The following is a 21,566-nucleotide window of genomic DNA, read 5'->3' as shown; positions in this document are numbered from 1 at the left end:
TGATTTTTCTGGTAAACACTAATGAGAACACCTTATACGTGCATCACACTTTTACAAAAGAATTTGACATCCCTTCCTTTTTGTACCCAGTAGTCCAATTTCATGACTCTCAAGCACTTAGACCCTGATTCTCTCATTTTTTCAGAAAGATAAAATGAAAATAAGCTAACAAAATGAAAAAATATCAACCATCTATGATCATGTCATTTATATACCAAAATAGTCATTTAATTTGTCTCCTTTTAAGCTATTTCACCACAATGCTGTCTAAGAAACCTTAGCTTTGTTCTTCTATGATTTGTGTCCAGGACATAACGCCAAGCAAAAAAATGAGGGTGAGTCTTCATTTAACATGGGCCTGTTCTACTTTTCTCTGCATAAAGATTATGAAAACACCATCAAAACTATAATCCAATGTGCACTGATTAAAATGAATATTTTAATAACAATAAAAACTAGTTGCTATTTAAAGACTTGATATTGCCATCTTAGCCATCAATCATTCAAGTGATAGCAAACTAGACATAAGAGGACTGCATTTTAAAAATTCAAATATTGGCTGGATTTAACCATTTAAAAAATGTTGTACAACTGCCCAGCAGTAGGCACATTTTACAACAGTTGAGATAAAAATGCTACAAGTAAAATAGCAATTAGCAATGTACTCTAATGGAAGAAAATGACAAAAATTTTAACTTAAAAATAAATCAATCTTTTTTAGTGTTACAGGTTTATTTAATTCATAAAAAGGATTTCTGTTGTATTCCTTTAAATAATACATACCCACATGTGGTTAAGTGTTTGGATGCTAATCATTCACTTATTATTTTTTTTATTTTTTATTTTTTTAGCTTTTTCTAAGTTTTATTTTGTCGATATACATTGTGGCTGATTATTGCTCCCCATCACCAAAACCTCCCTCCCTTCTCCCTTCCCCCCTCCCCCCCAACAATGTCCTTTCTGTTTGCTTGTCGTATCAACTTCAAGTAGTTGTGGTTGTTATATCTTCCCCCCCGGTTTTTTTTTTTTTTTTTTTTTTTTTTTTTGTGTGTGTGTGTGTGTGTGTGAATTTATATATTAATTTTTAGCTCCCACCAATAAGTGAGAACATGTGGTATTTCTCTTTCTGTGCCTGACTCGTTTCACTTAATATAATTCTCTCACTAATCATTCACTTATGATTAGGGGTGGGAAACTTGGTGTGGTGCAGGGAAACTTTAAAAGTATGATGAACCTCAGCCAAACTAAAATCAATTAGAAAGTAAGCCAAGTATCTCAAAGTATACCTTTAGTTGTAAGGCAATAATATTCAATTTCTAAAATCTAATTAAATGAAACTTTTTAAGAAATATAAAATATATCAGTTTAGTTACATCTATTGAATAAAGTTAACAGATGGGTATCTCTTAAAGATGAGAGCTCTAGGACATTTAAAAAACAGTAAAATTTTTGTCTCTTTTCTTAATTAGCGCAGATAATTATGACCTCCACTTAATATGCATTAGTCAGATAAACAACTCAGTATTTCACCAAATTAAAAACAATAATTATATCAGAAATTTTAAAGCCAAAGGAAAAAAGATAATACAACTGACCTTGGTCAAGTAGTTCTCCAAGCTGTCTTTTGAAGGCTGTGAGGTTGAGGTAGGAACCACTGAGTTTTCTCTTGGAATAAGATTTCTGTTGAACAGTAGATGATTATTAAGAATTCCAACACTAGGTGCCTCCGGGACTGGTCTCGTGGTAAGAGTAAGAGTGCTGAGTAAAGATCTGTTCTGCTGTTTCTCCATGAGAAGTTGAGTATTGACCTCTGCTAGCCTCTCATTAGTACTGTGAAGATTAAAATAGACAAATGCTTAGTATTTCATTTTTCCCTAAATGATTTGCACTCTTTAAAGCTGCCATAATAGTAAGTCGGATTTCCCGTTAAACAATGTTTTAACACTGAAAATGTGTCAAAGCATACCTACTGCATATAATTATAGGTTTAAAATCATTGTAAACAAATATGCATATTTCTAGGGGGATTCCTAATGAATAATTCAAACAAAGTAGGGAAGGGAGAGAAATGGCTATCAATGATGTATGGCTTAACAGGTAACAAATTGCTCTATGCAGAAGATTCTTGAGGATACCACTAGAAATACTTGTTTTTAAAGGGTAACTATTTAAGATGATGGATATTTAATTTGCCTGACTATAACAGCCATTCCATTATGTATAAATATACCAAAACATCGTTTTGTACTTTTTAAAATATATACAATTAAAACTAAATTTTTAAAAACTAGAAATATGTGCATTTAGTAAACCAGTTTAGAGATTTAAAAAATCATGCCTCAATGACATTTTCAAGCATTTGCTTTCACCACCTTAGTACATTTCACCCATTACCTGGGAGAAATGAAGCATTTGGCACTAAGGAAGAATTCACAGCAGCAACCTCTAGGGGAGAACAAGATAGCTGAGTTGGCCATCACAGTGCACTGACACAGCTGCAAAGGTAATTAGCTCATAACATTGTTACCATGGCATAGAGGTGGGACCTGCCTTTTCTGTCTTCCACACAACCCATCATACTAAGGCATTATTTTTAGCCACTGTGTGAATTATACTACCCTTCATCTCTATGTTAATCTTTCCCTATTTCACAAACATGCTTTTATATGAAAAATCTGTAAAAAAAATAGTTTGTCTCAAGGCGCCCTCTAGTAATAATACCAAAGACACTATCAAGAAAAGTTAATTTCCCAAGTGCCAGAATGTGCCAAGAGTAAGTAGTACTTGACCCTTTGGGTTTAAGTTGTAATCTTTCAAAAAACAGTTAAACTCATTAATATTTCTATTCAGAGGAATGCTGCCAAGCAATTTTATAATAATATCACTATCTCAATTGTAACACTTCAAAAATACTTAGCTGAAAGACTAGTAAATCAGGTTAACTATTTGAGAATACTAAGGGAAAAAAATAAACCCATATAAAACTAAAAAGAGGGGGTGAGACAGAAACTGTCCTAAACTAACATTTTAAAGGTAAGTTCATTTATTTAAGATGATTTTCCAAGATTATATTGTCTAGTTATCTTTCACTTCCTACTAATTTCATGAACCTGTCTCACTAAAAAATTATGCTTTAGAGGCAAATTAATGAGCTTAATTTATTGGCGATGATTTTATGTTTTGACTTACTTGTTTAGTTTATTTGACAATGATTTTCTAGCTTTTAATTCTTCTAGATAGAGTTGCTTATATTTTACCAATTCTGTTTTAATAGAATCTTCTTGAGAATTTTTCATTTTGAAGAGTTCAGATTCCAGATCTTTAATTCTGAGTTCCATCTGACTTCTTAATGAAGCATTATTATTTTCTCTTAACTTCTCTAAGTTTTCTTGAGATGCTGCTTGTGTCTAAAGCAAATTAAAAGGATACATTTTTAAAATAATTGTAACCTGAATAATTATTGTGCATTTGCTTCCTTTAGTTTTGAATCAATGATTCAGAGGACAATTTTAAATATGTGAAAAAAGAAGCTGAAGTTTAAAATATTCATCATCAGTGTCAACTGAGTTAAATCTAAATTATAAAAAAAGTTGATTCATTCACATAATCTGATAATTCAAAGAACAGATTTAATTTCACATTTTAAAAATTGAACAATGTAACTTAACAACTCAAAAGTATAATTTCTAAATCACAATTTTTTCTTTTCCTCCTAATAATCTTGTTTTATGCCAACTATCTTAAGAATCAAGATCAATCTAGTAATAATGATGAAACTAAAATACTTAAAGGGAGAAACAGAAGCCACCCTTCTTCTAGAAATCTCTAAAACAAACAGCTATAAGAGAAGTAGAGGAAACACATACAATGTATATATCCAAAATATAATTTGCAGTGAAATGAATTAGAGCACATTACAGATAAATAAATTAACCTGTAAAAATAGATTGACTTCTTTTAATTTTTCTACTATATCCTGTCTTGCTCTTTCTTCAATTTCCCGTTTATACTGTTCAACTTGACCACGTTCTACCATGTTCATTTCTATGTGACTTTTGAGGTTCACTACTACTTCTTCCAACTTCTTTTTCTTCTTCTCTAATTTTTCACATTCTTTTTGTATTTTTCTCATAGATAATAACTCTTGTTGAAGAACTTGATTCTTTGCATCCAGATGCAGACATTTTGAAGATGCAGTTTCCAGTTGTGCTGTAAGATCATCAACCTGCATGATTGAAATAATATGGTTTGATAATGAAAGAAATAGGCTGAGAATAGTCTAACTCAAAACCAATAACAAATTTTGAAATAAATTCAATTGCAATACAATGTTATGTGTACTGTAATTAGATTCTTAGAATATAGATCCTTGAATTACTCAGAAAATCAAGAACAAAGTTAAAACCAGGAGGAATCATGAAAATACATTCCTTAGTCTCATCATCTTTGCCACACAATATCTGGACTTGATCTTACATTCTTTTATTTTTCTATGACTATCTTATATCTTTCCTCCTTAAAAATGTCTCTAAGTCACCTTTTAGTAGAAAGTCTCTTATCCCTTTCCTCCATTCTCACCCCCGCAAAATTTCTAACAAAGTTTTAGGGATATTATATAGAGTTACTTAGGACTGAGTCAATAAATGGCTCCTAGATTAACTCTTTGAAAATAAGACTCTAATTAATAAATGTTGTAAATATGGATTCTAATGCCACAAGCCTTTTTCTGAATTGTTTTATATTAATTTGAATTGTGTACCAAGGATAACATAATAATTCCCAGGGTTAAGGAGCAAGCATGTCTCCCACTATAAAAGTTTAGTGACATGGTCCACACATTTTTTTGAACAATCATCTTATCTTTTGTTACTTGCCACAAAGTAAGAGAGCATACTAACAACAACATAAACCTGCTGAAATTTCAGTGGTACTGAGTTGGGAAGAAATACTTTCCTTTAAATATAATGATTATTTGATAAAAGGTTTTAAAACTACCTGATTTTTAAGTGCTGCACCCCTAAACATTTTTCTTTGGATGGGTTAAATTATTTACTCTGTGAATCATGAATTGAGCTATAAACTATAGCTATGCATCTCTATTTGTTTAAGTAAAAGGAGGTGAATACAGGGACCTGTGGTTTCTGAGAATGCTGGATCCTTGCTGAGAAACGGATCAGCCCCGGTGTTATGATCAACGACCAGGTACCAGGTCAAAAGAGGACCTAATTGTGCACTGCAAGAAGATGGATTAGCTCTATTTCCGATGAGGAAAACTGGCAGCCCAGACTTAATCTTTTCCTTCCTAGATGGTAAAAATTTATGAATGATTCAATGAATTATAATGAGTTAATAAAACAATGTGGTAAATAGCAGACTGAGTTGGCAGATCCTTTGACCAAGATCTGATGGAAATGGGAATGAAGAGGGAGGCACTGGGTGAGAAACTAAAGGTGTAAATGAAGAAAAGAAAATTAATGAACTCTATCTTTGTAAGACTGACTTATCATATCGTGGAGTCAGCAAGGCATAAGCTGGCCACAGACAGGTTCCATTAAGAAGCAAAAGTCTCAAAAAAAATAAAAATAAAAATAAAAAAATAAAAATAAAAAATAAATAAAAATAAAAATAAAAAAAGAAAAGAGTAAATTACTATCACAAAAAAAAAAAAAAAAAAAGAAGCAAAAGTCTCCACAGGAGTGAAGTTAAAGACATTCCACATTGATTTTTGTTGTTACATAAGACACGACATGATTGGAAAAGAATTCTCATAAAATTTGATTTGAAACTGGCTTAAGAATAAACATATAGATTGATGTATTAGAACTGAGAATGCTAATATAAACCCACATATTTCTAGTTAATTGATTTTCAACAAGGGTGCCAAAACCATTATATGGGAAATGAATAGTCTTTTCAACAAATGGCATTGGGACTACTGGATATCTACATGCAAAGAATAAAATTGGACTCCCACCACATAGGCTTAAATCTTCGTGAATGGATTTGACAGTAGTTTCTTACACATAACACCAAAAGAAAAAAATAGATTAACTGGACTTCATCAAAAGTAAAAATTTCTTTGATTGAAAAAACTCCATCAAGAAAGTAAAAAGGCAAGCCAATGAGTGGAAGAAAATATTTGAAAATCCTTTATCTGATAAGGGATTTATATACAGGATATGTAAAGTATTCTTTCAATTAAAAAATAAAAAGACAACCCAATTTAAAAATTGATATAGGATTTGAATAGACATTTCTCCAAAGAAGATATACAAATGGCTAATAAGCACATGTAAAGATGCTCAATGTCATTAGTTGGTAGGAAAAGATGCTCAATGTCATTGGTCATTAGGAAAATGATTAAATCCACAGTGAGGTACCACTTTACACCACTAGGATGGAATCTGTTTTCAATCAAAACATGGAAAATAAGTGTTGGCAAGAATGTGGAGAAATTAGAACCCTCATACAATGCTGATGGGAAGGTATTATGGTGCAGTTACTTTGAGAAACAGAGTAGCAGCTCCTCAAAAGGTTAAGCATAGATTTATTACTATATGACCTAGCAATTTCACCCATGAGTAGATATCCAAGAGAAATGAAAACATATGCAAACACAAAAACTTATACATGAATGTTCATAGCAACATTATTAATAATAGCCAAAAGTAGAAACAAGGCAAAGGTTCATCGACTGATGAATGGATAAATAAAATGTATGGTGGGGCTGGCCAGTTAGCTCAGCTGGTTAGAGCATGATGTTATAACACCAGGGTCAAGGGTTCAGATTCCCATGTGGGCCAGCCACCAAAAAAACACAAAAATTAAAACTAAAATGTATGTTATACCCATACAATGGAATACTATGCAGCAATAAGAAAAGTACTGATACATATAACAACACAGATGACCCTTGAAAACATTATGCTAAGTGGAACATGAAAGACCACATACTGCGTGATTCCATTGATAGGAAATGTCCAGAATAGGCAAGTTTATAGAGACAAAGTTGATTCCCAAGGGCGGAACAGGGAAGGGAAAACTGGGGGGCAATGGCTAACAGGTATGGGTTTCTTTATAGGGTTAAGAAAATGTCCTAAAATTGATTGTGGTGATGATTGCATAACTATGGGAATATACTCAAGCCACTGAATTGTATACTTTAAATGAATGAATTGCTTGGGATGTTAATTATGTCAATAAAGCTTTACGAAGAAAACTGATTTGGTACTACTGATTTGGGGTCGTGTAATGGTGTACTACTTGGCTTTAGATTGCTGGCCAGGGTTCAAGACATAAGAGAATCAATGATACACCCTTTTAATAGAAAAATGATATATTAAAAAACCATCTTTTTCACTGGAATCGAGTCTATAAAATGAAAAGAAAAATCTTTATTTCACAGCTCAAAGCATTGAGAGATTTATATTCCCCCAAATTAAGTGGTTTGCTGGTCCCAAAACTGATTAGAAATTACCTTATGTTTTAGCCTATTAATCTGAATATCCATTTCAAATTTACTAGTTTTTATATCTCCATGGAAACTAAACTCTCCATTTTCATATTCACTTAACTTCTTTCTTGTCATTCTTAAGAGTTTCTTAAATCTGTAAGAATGTACAAAATGAGCAAGTCAAGTTTTTTAGAGTAAATATTAAATAATTATTTAAACAGACATTATATTCTATCATATAAAAGAACGAATGAATAAATTATGATCCTCTGTCACTGTTTTAGCCCAACATTGTTTGAAAGTATTCTAACAGAATTATAATTTCAGGTAAATAAAATGAAAATTTTTATAATATATAGGACAAAAAAAGAGCTAATACTTTAAGGAGTTAATACTGTAACCATATACAGAAATCTTAAAAATAAGTTGTTAATGTCCATTTTAGTATCTTAATATAAACAATCTATTATCAAATATCAGCTATAACCCAGAGATAAGTATCCAAGGTGAAGAAGAAAAGCATACTTAGATATGAATGACTTAAAAAGACCCAAAAATAAATTTTGGTACCTATTGACCACAGTCTACAAGAAAAAAGAAAGTACACACAAAAAAATCAAGGAGATTATTCAAAGTAGGAAAAAAGACAGGAAAGAAACACCTTTAACATATGACTAGAGGGGAAAAGGAAACAGGGCTTTAGAAGAACAGGCAGGGCTTTAGAAGAAAGGAAATCAGCAGAAAAATAATGTGTAGACTTAGAATGCTTTTAAGAGATCTAGAGATCTTTGCTAGCACAATTTTAAAAAATGAAAGAGATGCAGGACAGTTAAATGACAGAAAAATATTGATTAGAATCAGAAAACAAATTTAAGTATTCAGCAAATAAATAAAAAAGCAGCCATGTTGGGGGCTTCAAAACACTGGGAAATATTCCATTTTAAAAATCTGGGTAGTAGAAACACAATTGCTCATTTTAGTCTTCTTAAATCATACATACATTTTTGTATGCCTGATACATATATATGTATTTTTTTTTAAAGAAACACAAGATTGATAACATGTATGCCTCATGTATACATGGGAGATACTTGTGGAAAATGAGTACATCCCCATGATATTTTCTTTTTATGATATATTTTATAACTAAAAAAAAAAAGACACAGAAAGAAAATATAATGTATATTAAGATAATTTTTGATGTTTTAAAGAATGACACAGATAGGTTTTTAGATATTAATGTCTTTGAATGCTGAAGGGAAAAAACACTACCAAGAGAAAGATTAACAAAGAGAACAAAAATATCTTCAGAAATAAAAATTCAAGGGAGTCGATGAAGATTGCAGTTGACATTAGATGCCAAAGGCACTGTCCCTGTTGTTCTCAAAATTATTCATTAGTTAAAAAAAAAAAAAAAATTATTCATCAGTAACTATAATATTTCAACATTCAAAAAAGTTTCAGATTGTGCTGTTAATTTCTGAAGTAAATTTTAGAATAGAATATTTTCCTTAGTTATGAAATTGCAGGTATAAAATGAACTTATATTTAGGTTTTAATAAAGCAAAGTAAAATTACAGTTAAATAAATTACTAAATAGTTGAAATGATCTACAATATTAAAATCTTACCCAGTTATCTCTTTTTCTAATTCATCATTTTTTTTCATTTCTTGATCCAAATTAGATTCCAGAGATTGTTTTGATGCAAGAAGTTTCTTAAATTGTTCCTTTTCATCCTCAGACTTAAAAAAAATTTTTGAAGAAAATTATTTTTAAAAATCTAGACACTCACTCTTCTCTCCTAAAAAGATGTTTTCTCATGAGTTCATGAGTAACGTGTTTAGACAGGTGAGTAAAATTTATCAGTTTATAAACCTGAGGCAAGAAGGACATATTTCAAAAATGACTTTTCTTAAAACAGCTCAAATTAATTTACACTTTCATCATTATCTTTTGAAATTTAAGTTGCAAAGTTTTTTTGTTAAAAATAGAGGTTTTTACACATAAAATACTAAGTGCTAATTAAAAATTTTTTAAAAGAGTGGTTATATTTACAGTTTGGTTTCTAAACATGCCCTAGAAACATGTTCATCAATAGTTCAAGATACTGCCGATTTTGTTAAATCGTATCTTACTAAGACAATTTTTGGAAAACACCCATCTGGTTCATTTTTGATACTTGCCTGAGTTCGGGATGACATCAATACTCTCCTTCTCTGGAAGCATTCTTCCATGGGTTTCAACCTTTCCTTTTCTATTAACCATTTCTCTTTAAACAAAGTTTAAGTCCTCTCTTTTATAATATATAAAAACATAATTTTTGCCTCATTCTTGTGGCTTTTCTATCATCCTGTTTCTCCCCTTCTATTGGACTCTAATAATTCTTTAATGCATGGTCTCATCCACAGATCTATTTTCATCACTTGGCTTCTTTTACATTTAAATATGATTTTTCTGTCCTATAAATTTGAATGAAAAAAATCTGAGGGTCACCAAGGACTTTTTTTAGTCACTATCCTACTTTACTTCTCAGCAGATGCTAACAAGGACCACATCCCCTCCTCTACTCCTCTAACCCCACTTCATTTCTAAATGCAGAAACCCCTCATGTTTACTTAGTCCTGTCACTTTCCATCCCTTTTTTAAAAAATTATTTTTTATTCTTTTTTCTATTTTAAAATTTTTATTGACTCAAAATTGACCGTTGTCCAATCCCTCCCCATCCCCCTCTCTCTCCCTCTTCTCCCTCTAATTACCCTAGATTTCTTCTCTCCTTCTGAAAGAATAATGGTTACTCTGTTGATTTGTTGCCTAGATGATCTGTCCACTGCTGAGAGGTGTGATCAGGTTCCACAATACTATCATAGAGCAGATGCTGCTTCTGTCACTCTGAAATGGGCTTTGCGGAGAGAGACATCCTCTTCTTTTCTTTGGTCTCTGCTGGTGACTCTCCTTGTGTCAATGCACTCCAGGGGCTGGTGGACCATCTGCGTGGTAGGTGTGGCATCTAGTTGCTTTCACGGCAGCCATTGTCATGGTGATGGCTGTGGTGGGCCACCCACATGGAGGTGATGTTTTTGTCATGCTTCTTGGAGCTGGCAGTGTGCCTGGTTGTGGGGAGTGTCTGGTCCCCAACTCCATGCCTCAGGTCCCCAACTCCATACCTCAGGTCCCCAGGCAGGCCCCAAGGCACTGGCATGGTGTGCCTGGTTGTGGAAGGGGGATCTGGTCCACTTCTCCATACCTTGGGTCCCTGGGCAGGCCCCGAGGTGCTGGCAGTATGCCTGGATGTGGGAGTGGGGTCCAGTCTCTGACTTCATGCCTCATGTCCCCTCTTGCGGCCCCCAAGGTGCTGGTGGTGTGCTTGGGTCAGAACTAATTTTTTGTCCTTTTCTTACTTCTTAAATGGGGGAACTTCTTGTGGGAACCAGTACTTGAGCTGTGTGGTTGAGCTAAATCGTTGCTTTGCTGCTATTTCCCTATGGAAGGCTTTTTGTGCAGCTCAGGGTTTAATGGTTGACCTTATAGGTAATTCCAGCTCTCCAGAGACCCAACGCACCTGGGTTGTGTAGAAACTCTGATCTGGGCCTGAGCTTTTTCATCAAACTGCATCCTATGCAATTCTGCATTCCCGACCAGTCTCCTCTGAGTGGACCTGTGCTGATTGTGGGGCAGATCGGCTGTCTTTGCTGTGTCCCAGTGTTCTCCCGGTGGGCCTGTCTACCCCACCACCCATGCTCCAAACACTTCCCATGGGACGGGCCCTGTGCTGGTCCCTTGCAATGACTCACCGGCCTCTGAGTGGCTCCCCTTTTACAGCTATTCTGGCTCCTCGCTCCTGCGTGGGTCCACAGGAACCCTATTAGTTAGTGGTCTTGCTGTCCTGGGGGCCAAGGCCCTCTTCTTGCCTGCCTCCTCCAAGTAACCCCACCTGAAGGGCACAGCTGCAGCCTTAAAGCAGCCGTAGCCCAAAATGCTCAGAGAAGTTTTTTCTTTCTCTCATCGTGGTTTCTCCTGCCTTCATGCACTGCATAGGTCTCTCCTCTTCCCCTGAGCTCCAGTGGTCCCAGCTTGGCTGATGTTACATTTTTACAGTTGTAAATTGATTGATTTGTGGGAGAGAGTGATGCTGTGGGCCATCTATTCCACCATCTTGACCGGAATTCACCTCCATTCCTCTTTTTAAATTCTATCAGGGTTCCTTAAATCTCAAGGCTTCAACCCAGATTCCCTCATCTACATTTCCAGCCCTTCCCTCTTTAATAAGATTATTTATACTTTATTTCTTCCTTTGGGTTCACTTCTCATAGACAATATCCTCAACTACATACTCATAAACCATTACTTGGAGTGGATTATCCTTGTAAGATGGCTAATCTAATACATTTTACGTGGATTCTTATGGGTGTTACTTTGAGTTTAGTGTTATTTTCTAATCATCCTTGACCCTTAAGATATTGACCAGCATACTTGTTTTTCTCTTATAATGCAAAACTTTCCACAAGGGTCAGATTATCTTTGTTTTCTTTTGAATAATTTCCTTTCCATAGAGACATGACCTTACAGAAGTCTTGTTCTGAAATTCTTTTCAGATGCACACTCAACTATATCTTATTTGGAGGCTTGAATCAGCTGGAGCTATCTCTTCTTCACAATACAGATTTTTCACCTCCAAATTGTGCCCATCAAATATCTTAACCCAGATTCACGAGATAAGAACCTTCTGGAGAAGTCAGGGGCTATTAACTGAGTTGGCTGAAAGCTGTCTCATTAAATTTTTGATTCACAGGGTAGACTTCAAAGTGGCTAATAATTCTATATAATATCCTGATAGAGTTTAGAGGTATTATCCCCCAAAAACTCATGTGGAAATCTGATCCCCAATGTGGCAGTGTTGGGAGCTGTTTGAATCACAGGGGCAGATCCCTCATGAACAGATTAATGCTCTCCCTGGAGGGTGGGGGTAGTGAGTGAGTTCTCACTTTATTAGTTCCCATGAGAGCTGGTTGTTTATAGGACCCTGACACCTCTTCTCTCACTCACTTCCTCTCGCTATGTGATCTGCCTGTACCCATTGCCGCTTTCCTACGTGAGTAGAAGCAGCCTGAGGCCCACACCAGATGCAGCTGTCTCAGAATAGTGAGCCAAATAAACCTTTGTTCTTTATAAATTACCCAGTCTCAGGTATTCTCGTATAGTAATACAAAACGAACTAATATATATCCCTAACTCAGTTCTACGGGAATCTACAGAAAATCCCTTATTAGTTTTAAATAAGGTTAATATATTTGGGGTACTCTTAAAAATTTTTTTAATTTTTGATACCTTAATATATTTCTGTATGACACTTATGTGTAAGGGGATGTCTCCTGGCACTCTCATTCACAGAAGACTCCTTATCAACATACTGTCACATCACTTGTATGAAAAGTATGCTAATAAAATGGGACTAATTTATATGAAGTCAAGAAAAAAATAATTTTTCAGTGTTTCTTCAGTCATGAGAAAGGCTAGTCAACACAAATGTTCTAGTTCCCCTGATAGATATATCTGTATGGAGTGACATGAATCTAGCTATCGTGACTTAAATTAGTTGGTAGGAGCATCTACCTCATTGGCCCAATTTAGTGTTCACAGTACAATCTTCTGATCTTAACTCCTAGAAAGGACAGCATGAATGAAAGGAGAATCTCTGTTCTGCTCAGTAAATAGCTATACGAGGGTACATCGGAAAGTTCATGGAAAGATTTATATTATCTTTTATTTCTATTTTTTCCATGAACTTTCTTAAGTACCCTCATGTAGCTTTCACTACACATCAACAGATTGGTATCCTGGATTTCACATCAATCTTTTCTGAGCTTGGACCATTAAGTCTTTGAAAGGCTGATGAACACAGGTGAACAGAAAGTAATTAGTTTGTGAACCTACAATGCTAGGAGCACTTACTTATTCTGTAAGGCTCTTTTTCTACTTTTTCACTAGCACCTCTTTTCTTTTTTAATATCCAAATAGAAAACACATTTCTTTGGGGGAAAAAAATGCTTGTATAATGACATAGTATCTATCCATTCTTGATGAGAAATACAAATTACAACATTAAATGTAATTCATTCTCCAAATCTCACTGAAGAGTTTAGATTACAAGAGGAAATTCAGAATTAGATAAAGTCATTACTCAAATTTCTTAGAATTTTAAAAGATATAAAATATTAGCAGTGACTCAGATAGTTGTCCACCAATGTCCACAGTGGCATTATTCACAGTATCCAAAGATGGAAATAACCCAAATGCCTATCAGTGAATGACTGGATAAACAAAATGTGGTATATATAAAATAGTTTCTAGACTATCACAATCTTTTTTTAAAGATCTTATCACCCAAATCATTAATTTTATGTATTCAGTCGATTTTTTCTATAAGATCAAAAGGACTTACACTTCTAGTAGCAAACAGTATCAATATGAATACCATATATTTATTTACCAAAAAGACTTTTCATATTGTCTAAAATATTATATGCTATTAGAGAAATAAAAATTCCTTGAGTATGACAAAAATTAAAAGATTGACTTACCGAACTTGCCTTTAACAAGTTTTTCTGAAGCTGTTCAATTTTGCCCACTTGCTTTTCAATTGTAGCTTTTAAACTGGAATTTTCCATTTCAAGCCTAAAATATATATTTTAAAATAATTACAGTCATGGATTAAAAAATACCATGTATTTATTCAAAATGTATATATATTTTCATATATTCATATTTCATATCCATCAAAAATGCAAACTAAAGTCAGTGTTGAAAATGTAAAAAAACAGAAAAAAAAGTAAAAATCTCAAAAAAAATTTTACATGTTTTCAGAAAAGTTAGTCTTCTAAAATGCTGAAAAGTACTTATTAAAGGCACAAGGCAAAATAAAAAGTTTACTTAAAAAAGCAAAAGGCAAACACAAATTAAAATAAGTATTAATTTAATAACATTAAAGCTGCACTGTTAATGTATTAAAAATTTAATCAAAATAGAAAAAAATTTTAAATCTTCAAAATGTTGATTATAACAACATAATTAGTGATTTTGCAGAGAAGTTGAAAAAATAAACTTTATAAAATAAATTTTAAAAATTTAAAATACCATACCATGTAATTTCTAAACAAATGTCTGAAAGTATAATTCCAAAAATTCTTTTTTTCTTTTCTTTTTTTTTTTTTTTTAAATTTTGGTGGCTGGCTGGTATGGGGAATCTGAGCCCTTGACCTTGGTATTATAACACTGTTCTCTAACCAACTGAGATAACCAACCAGCCTACACAAATTCTTAAAAATTTGAAAAGTCGATGATTTGGTAACTATACATTTTCCTAACCATGTTTTGTAGATAATATGTAAAATTTAGATAATGTGCAAAAATTATCCTATTCCAAGTAGCTTTAAGCTGAAATGTTTCCCTTGCTTCACACAGATGTATTTAGTATCACAACTGATAAAATTCTCATACTACTCTGCTTATATGCTTTATAAAAACTCAAGACAGTTTGTGTGCTGCTTTAAATTGTACTTTTGCATGTCATCTTGCATCTTCTCAGCACATCTTACAGCCTCTGTATGTCGATCCTGTGCATCTTGCAGCTAAAACAAACAAAAAAACTTTATTGGAACACAGCCACAGCCCTTCATTTGCATATTGTTTATGGCTACTTTTGTGCTGTAACTGCAGGGCTGCGTTGTTGCAACACAGACCTTATGACCCACAAAGCTGAAAATAATATCATCTGGCCCTTTACAGAAAAGTTTACCTACCCATGCTGTAGGGCTAAAACACAACATTATTCTTGTTTTTAAATTATATTTAAAAATTCAATACTCAAATTTATAAAATTGGTCAAATGGGGAAAGATAGGAAATTACTTTATGGTAAGCATTTATATTTTTGTATTCCAAGCACCACAACTTCAACTGTAATTTTAAATATTCATATATGTGAATAACCATGGCCATGCCACTGATTATAAAAACTAACATGATGAGACAGGTGACAACAACATGTTTTGTGGAATAGTTTGAGAGGCAGTATCTACTCAGAAGCCAGAATGCCTGGGTATGAATCCCGGCTCCAAAAATTATTAGCTGTGTGACCCTGAGCAAAAGCAGCTCCTTTCTCTTGAAGGAGTTTTCCCTGTGTGCAGTCCCTTTGGGCTTCTGATTGCTCTGAATACTTGGGCTCTGAGTAATCTTTGCATTTGTCACTCAGCAAGAGGTAACAGAAGGGGAGGTGCTAAGGGATGCAGCGTTTCTTTTTAGGGTGATAAAAATGTTCTAAAATTGATTGTGGCAATGGTTACAGAACTGTGTGAGTATACTAAGAGACACTGAACTGTATAATTTAAATGGGTGAACTCTATGGTATGAGAATTATATCTCAATAAAATTGTTTTTAAAAATACAATAGCAGAAATAAAAGCAAAGATAAATTTTTTTTTTTAAAGAATAAAAATCTAATGGTGGGATCTAGATAATTTTCTTAATTCTCTATTTTGGATTTACATACTATACATGATCTGGATATTTCTATGAGTTTACAATATATCTAAAATGAAAGGAAAATGAAGGAAATGCTTAACTTTTCAAATAGTTTGTAAATTAACCTAAAACATATGGATTTTGGAGAACAGTATAATGACCTTTCTGCACAAGTTATCCTAAATTTCATTAAATTCATATATACACACTCTGTATCTATTCACAAAAGTGAAAATGAGAAATAAGACAATTTTCTGGAACATTCCATTAAACATTATCCTCTGATTTAATCTTGCTTGCCTCACCTTGGCAATGAAAATATTCCTAAAAAGTACTGTTTAAGAGAAAAAACGTCCTTCAAATTCTGTGAAGAATGATGTGTCATTCTCAACTTTCCAAAGGGTAAATACTATTTTTTAAAAATCTGTGTAGTTATGAAAAAAACTAGATGAAAGTCAGAGTTTAAGAAATAAAGGTATTATAAAGATAATAAAATTGTAATGAAAATCCAAAAGAGAGCTGTCCATTGTATCCTAAGGACTTTATATTATTTAACCAGATATAGATTAACTGTTGACATATTAAACTTCCTACATACCTGACTTCGGATTTGACCTAATTTCTTCTTTAAATCCTGTGTCTCATCTTCTAAATTAATGCGATAATGTGATATAACCTCCAGTGAAGCCTCTGACATAGACTGTTTTTTTAGGGTATCAGCCAGTTCTTGTTGAAGTTGTCTCACAACTATCTGATAAGATATTTCTGTTACTGATTTCATAAATCACCTTATTATTAAATTACGGTAACAATATTTAACTCTAACATAAATACTTTGAAAAACATCACCACATACATCAATTCACCTTCTTTTCCTCATGTGTACACATTCCTGTTTATTACTGAATCCAGTTAACGACAAAGAAGGTGCTATCTTTCTGCCTAATCAGTATTATGTCACTCAGACAATAGGTTCAGCCTACTATCCATTCTTCCCGTGATGAATTTGCAATGCTTCATGACCTACTGAAGTCTCAAAAAAAAAATGGCTATGTGAGTGGGACTTGAAAGTGGTAAATTCCACAATGTGGAACGTTTTCTCTCTATTTTATTAGAGGCTCAAATCAATTTCAGAGTTCCTCACATACTTGATCCCCTGCTCAAATCCTTCCAATAGATTCTTATCTCAGAATAAAAGTGAAATTCCACTAACCTTTAAGATGCTAGGGGTAACCTGGCTGCTACCTCCTTCCTTGACCTCAGCTCCTACAATTCTCTCCCCTACTTACTCTATTCCTGCTATACAGAATCCTGCCACCCTTTATTAGTCTGAAATGGGGATCCAATGCCAAATTAAAATTAAAGATAGCTACAATTACCTTTGTACTAGACTGCAATATCCAAATGATAGTAACTGAGCCTTGAAATGAAAATAAATGAGCAAGTTCTTTATAAAAATGTTCCAAGTAAATTATAAATACCAGTGGGAAGATAAAATGTGGTTTTGCTAAAATTCATCACATTTGTCCCAAATTATGATTTAATGAAAAGTAGATGCCATTAAAGAATTGAGAGGTCATAAGAACACATAGCTTGAGACTGCAATATTTCCAGACTTAAGTCAAATTGACATGAATAAAAATAAAATTATACCATCTAAAAATATATAAAAAGCTACTGAACAAAAGGTATTATGAAATACAGCATCTACCCTTTAGTTCATCTGGGAAATCTGGAAAAAATTGTCAAGTTAGCCCACTTAACTGAATCTTTGCCTCAAAATATTCGTTTTAGGTATAAGCATTTCTATCTGCTTCATCATGGTCTTAAAATATGATAAAGACATTAAAATTATTATTTGAGCAGCATAAGACTACATTATAAATATCAGTCTATATCTAGTAACAATTTGTACTTAACCTCAACATTTTATAGGTGACACAATCTTTATTCAAAGTAAAGCATCTCTCAGGTCTAACTTTTATTTGCTGGAAACAAGTTACATTTCTAAGCTGATACAGCAAATACATTTATAATCTATTTATTTTTATACTCAACTAGATTCAACATTTAGCCATAATCAAATATTACTTTTAATTTACTTTTCAGAAGTTTGAAAAATATTTATCTTTCTTGATACTTACTTCTCTTTCTGCTTTCTCATTTTCATACTGATGCAGTTTTTCTTTTAAATGATTACATTCATTGATTAACTCCTTAGTTCTCTCTTCTAGCATAAGACTTTGTTTTTCACTCTCAGCTTGAAGTTTTTTTACAATATCATGAAATTGGTCTTGGATATTAATTACTATCATTTCTTTATGGTCGGCTTTGTTGTGAGCATCATCCAGTTGCTGTCGAAGCAACATGTTTTCACTTTGCAGGTGAGATAGTCTCTCCTCTATAGATTCCTGCTTTCCAATATATTTATTCACTTTACCTTGTTCGTTTTGATACAAGTGTTCAAGTTCCTTCATTTGACACTGTGTTTGGCTTAGGTCTCTTTGTACACGTTCTAAAACCAAAGTTTTTTCTCTGAGAGTATCTCTTGTGTGATGGAGCTCAATTTCTAGGCTATTAGACTGACTTTCAGCTTTAGAAAGTTGTTGGGAAAGAAACTCATTGTTATCTTTTAGGTTAGACAAATCAAAATTCATTTTGTCCCGTAAACGAAACCACTCATCTTTCGCTCTCTGGAAAGCAAGTTCTAGGTCTCTTTTAGATGTCTGACTTTGATCATGATCTTGTACAGCAGCAGCCAGTCTAGAACGGTATGATTCAACTTCTGTTTCCAGTCTTTCCTTATTTTGCTTTTCATTCTCCAATTTAGAATTTAGCATTGTGTTCTCAGCTGTCAGAACATTAAGCTGTCCAGTATACTGCAATATTGTTTTTGTTGATGTTTCCTCATTCAGTTTTATTGTCTTTTGAAGGTCATCATTCTTTTCTTTTATAATTTCAATGTCCTCAAAATATTTCTTTTCCTTTTCCTGGCTCTGATTTCTTATTGTGTCTATTTCCAGTCTTAGCATGGCAATTTCATCCTGCAACATGTGATTTTTGTGCAGCAGATCTTTGTTATGACTATCAGAAACCTGAGTAAAACAAAGGCGACTTTTAGCTAGCACTCAGTAAGATGATTTCCTCTGAAATTAAGGAATAACCTCAATGTTTATACAATGAAAGGGTGCAATAAGTGGATACTCAACTGGAAAACAAATTGAGTTCAAACCTCAAATCTTATTTATAGAAGCACAAATTCCCCAAAGTTTAAAAATTTAATTGAAAACAATGGATCCACAGAAATAAGAAAGAAACCATGAGAGAATTTTTAAGAATATCAGAATTTGAAAAGCCTTTCTCTGAATTACAACATACCCAAAGGCATAAAAGACTGATTAATTTGATTACATTAAAAATTGGGGTTTTACACTCATATCTAATCAGACACACACACATACACAAAGGTACTATAAAAAAGTTCATGGAAAGATTCACATTAACTTTTAATTCTATTTTTCCACGACTTTTTGAAGTACCCTCTTTTAGTCAGTTAAAAGAATTACATTTATTGATAAGTGATAAATCGAGGCATTGTACTAAGCACTTCTACATATAACAGTGATCTCAGTTAGTAATCACAATTCTGAAAAGGCGAAGTTAAAAAAATGTAACAAACTTCAGGATTTTCCCCAGGTCGTCTGACTCTACTTCTAGTGTTCTTCCACCAAACCACAGTTACTTCTGCAGTGTAAATATGTAAATACAAAAGAAGCCTTAGGTTTCAAAACACTAATGGTAAATAAGGTAATATTTAGAGAGCGGTTCTTAGAAAATCATGAAATTATTTGCTGTTGCAATAATTTTTGCTTCCTCTTCAAAATGTTTGAAAAAGTGAAAATGTGAAATAGGAGGAAATACACTGAACTATTTAACTAGAAACAAAACACTGATCAATAAATTATCACTAAGTACATATTATGGTATATCACTGTTTTCAAGAGCTCTTTGTACTGAAATAGGATACCACTTGAAGCAAGCTGTTACTCTTCTCAAAAGAGAAGAGAATGACACCCAAAGTAAGGTTTCTGCACTGACTATACCTCTCCTCCTTACCTATCAGTGGAAGTGAAAAACTAACCTCTCCATTAGTATATCAAGGGGGTGATATCGCTGCCAGAAACTAGAACATCTCTTGTTAGTAGCAAGGGTTTGAGATTATGGAAAGATCATCAATTCCTGTGTAAAGTCTTAAAAGCCTCTCCTTTGGATGAGGGCACTGTGAATGTCACTACTTGACTGTAGCAGACAAATGGAGTTGAATGAAGAACATTACTTTATCCAATGGGCCAAAAATGCCACCCCCTCCTCCACCCCAGAATATATATGTATATATGATTTTAAAATCCCCTATACATCCCATGATCATGTAATTGGTTTTTTAAACATATACTCATACAAATACATACATGCACATATTTGAAAACTGCTAAAGAAAATACCTCATAATTCATTTTTGTTTGAGCCATTTCTATCTCCTTTTGTTTGCACAGGTGATTGGTCAGAATACCATCTTGTAATACTCTGGCATTCTGTTCTCGAGAAAGTTGCCTCCGGATGTCATTTCGCTCTTCTACAACCTAGTGGTACACTTCATTAAGTTTTTGATCTCACACCATGGGAAAAAAAATCTAAAAGCTTAATTAAGAGCAGACCCTTTAAAAAAAAACTGTTAAAAGGAAGTAGCCTATTAAAGCACAATGACCTGTATCTCAGATGGACTATTCACATTTTAATGGCATAAATGACAACAAAATTTATCAAAAGTAAAAACAGTTCTTAAACACAGGCAGATACAATATTGCACAATAAAATTTCCTTAACAAAATTCGACTAGTTTAATTATACTTTCAAAGCTATTCAGTCTGTTTTAGCATAAAAATGCCTAAATTAACATTTATGTTAGTGATTGAACTCAACTTACCTTCATTCCTTCATTCAGAAAATACATACTGAGGATCTGTTAGATGCCAAGATTTATAATAAATAATTTTAGCTATAAATGTAATAGTTCACTTTTAGGATGAGACAACTTTTTTTGTTTTTTTTTTTAAACCTAAATAATACATGTTAAGTAAAAAAATAAGTAATGTGGATGAATAAAATTTAAAATACAAAATTTTTACCAAAGATTAATTTACCTGATTCAAATTATTTCTGACAGTCCTCAATTCCATATCTAGTGTTCTCAGAGTCATTTCAAGTTGCTGTTTCCCTTCAACTTCTTCACTGTACTGCTCTTCTTTCCTTCGTAACTGTTCTCTAAGTTTTTCATACAACATGTCAGCATTTCTTCTCTTCTCTTTTTCTTGTTTTAGGGCAAATCTGCAATTAAACATGCTTATCTGAAAATTCATTTTGTTAGAAAATAAAACTTTATTTTGTCATCTGGCTCTTCATATGTTGGTTTATTATCCTAATAAAATTTCTATGTTCTCAAACATTTTTCCTTCCTAGTTCTCATATTTTTCATGTCTCATTTTAATCTCTTCCAAAGGACATATACACTTGAAATGGAGCAATGAAACAACATGCC

General features: G+C 33.1%; 1 protein-coding gene across 3 annotated transcripts in view; it reads right to left on the bottom strand.

Annotated features, from left to right (window-relative positions):
* ANKRD26 (ankyrin repeat domain containing 26) overlaps positions 1-21,566 on the bottom strand; it is a 100,462-nt gene that overhangs the window by 6,681 nt on the left and 72,215 nt on the right. For 2 of the 3 annotated variants that reach the window (XM_063098792.1, XM_063098793.1), the window contains exons 22-32: positions 21,172-21,355; positions 20,473-20,610; positions 18,115-19,065; positions 16,569-16,721; positions 15,009-15,079; positions 14,033-14,126; positions 9,084-9,196; positions 7,478-7,607; positions 3,935-4,225; positions 3,190-3,407; positions 1,596-1,830 (exon numbers count right to left, since the gene is read on the bottom strand). In XM_063098792.1, the coding sequence (XP_062954862.1) occupies positions 1,596-1,830; positions 3,190-3,407; positions 3,935-4,225; positions 7,478-7,607; positions 9,084-9,196; positions 14,033-14,126; positions 15,009-15,079; positions 16,569-16,721; positions 18,115-19,065; positions 20,473-20,610; positions 21,172-21,355 (2,578 nt within the window). The remainder of the gene's footprint in view (positions 1-1,595; positions 1,831-3,189; positions 3,408-3,934; positions 4,226-7,477; positions 7,608-9,083; positions 9,197-14,032; positions 14,127-15,008; positions 15,080-16,568; positions 16,722-18,114; positions 19,066-20,472; positions 20,611-21,171; positions 21,356-21,566) is intronic. The other variant, XM_063098794.1, reaches the window with a different exon arrangement.

Source organism: Cynocephalus volans, chromosome 6 (assembly GCF_027409185.1).
Source record: "Cynocephalus volans isolate mCynVol1 chromosome 6, mCynVol1.pri, whole genome shotgun sequence".
NCBI classification, from domain to species: domain Eukaryota; kingdom Metazoa; phylum Chordata; class Mammalia; order Dermoptera; family Cynocephalidae; genus Cynocephalus; species Cynocephalus volans.
The sequence above is the reverse complement of the archived record's forward strand: the minus strand, read 5'-3'. Positions and strand labels throughout refer to the sequence as shown.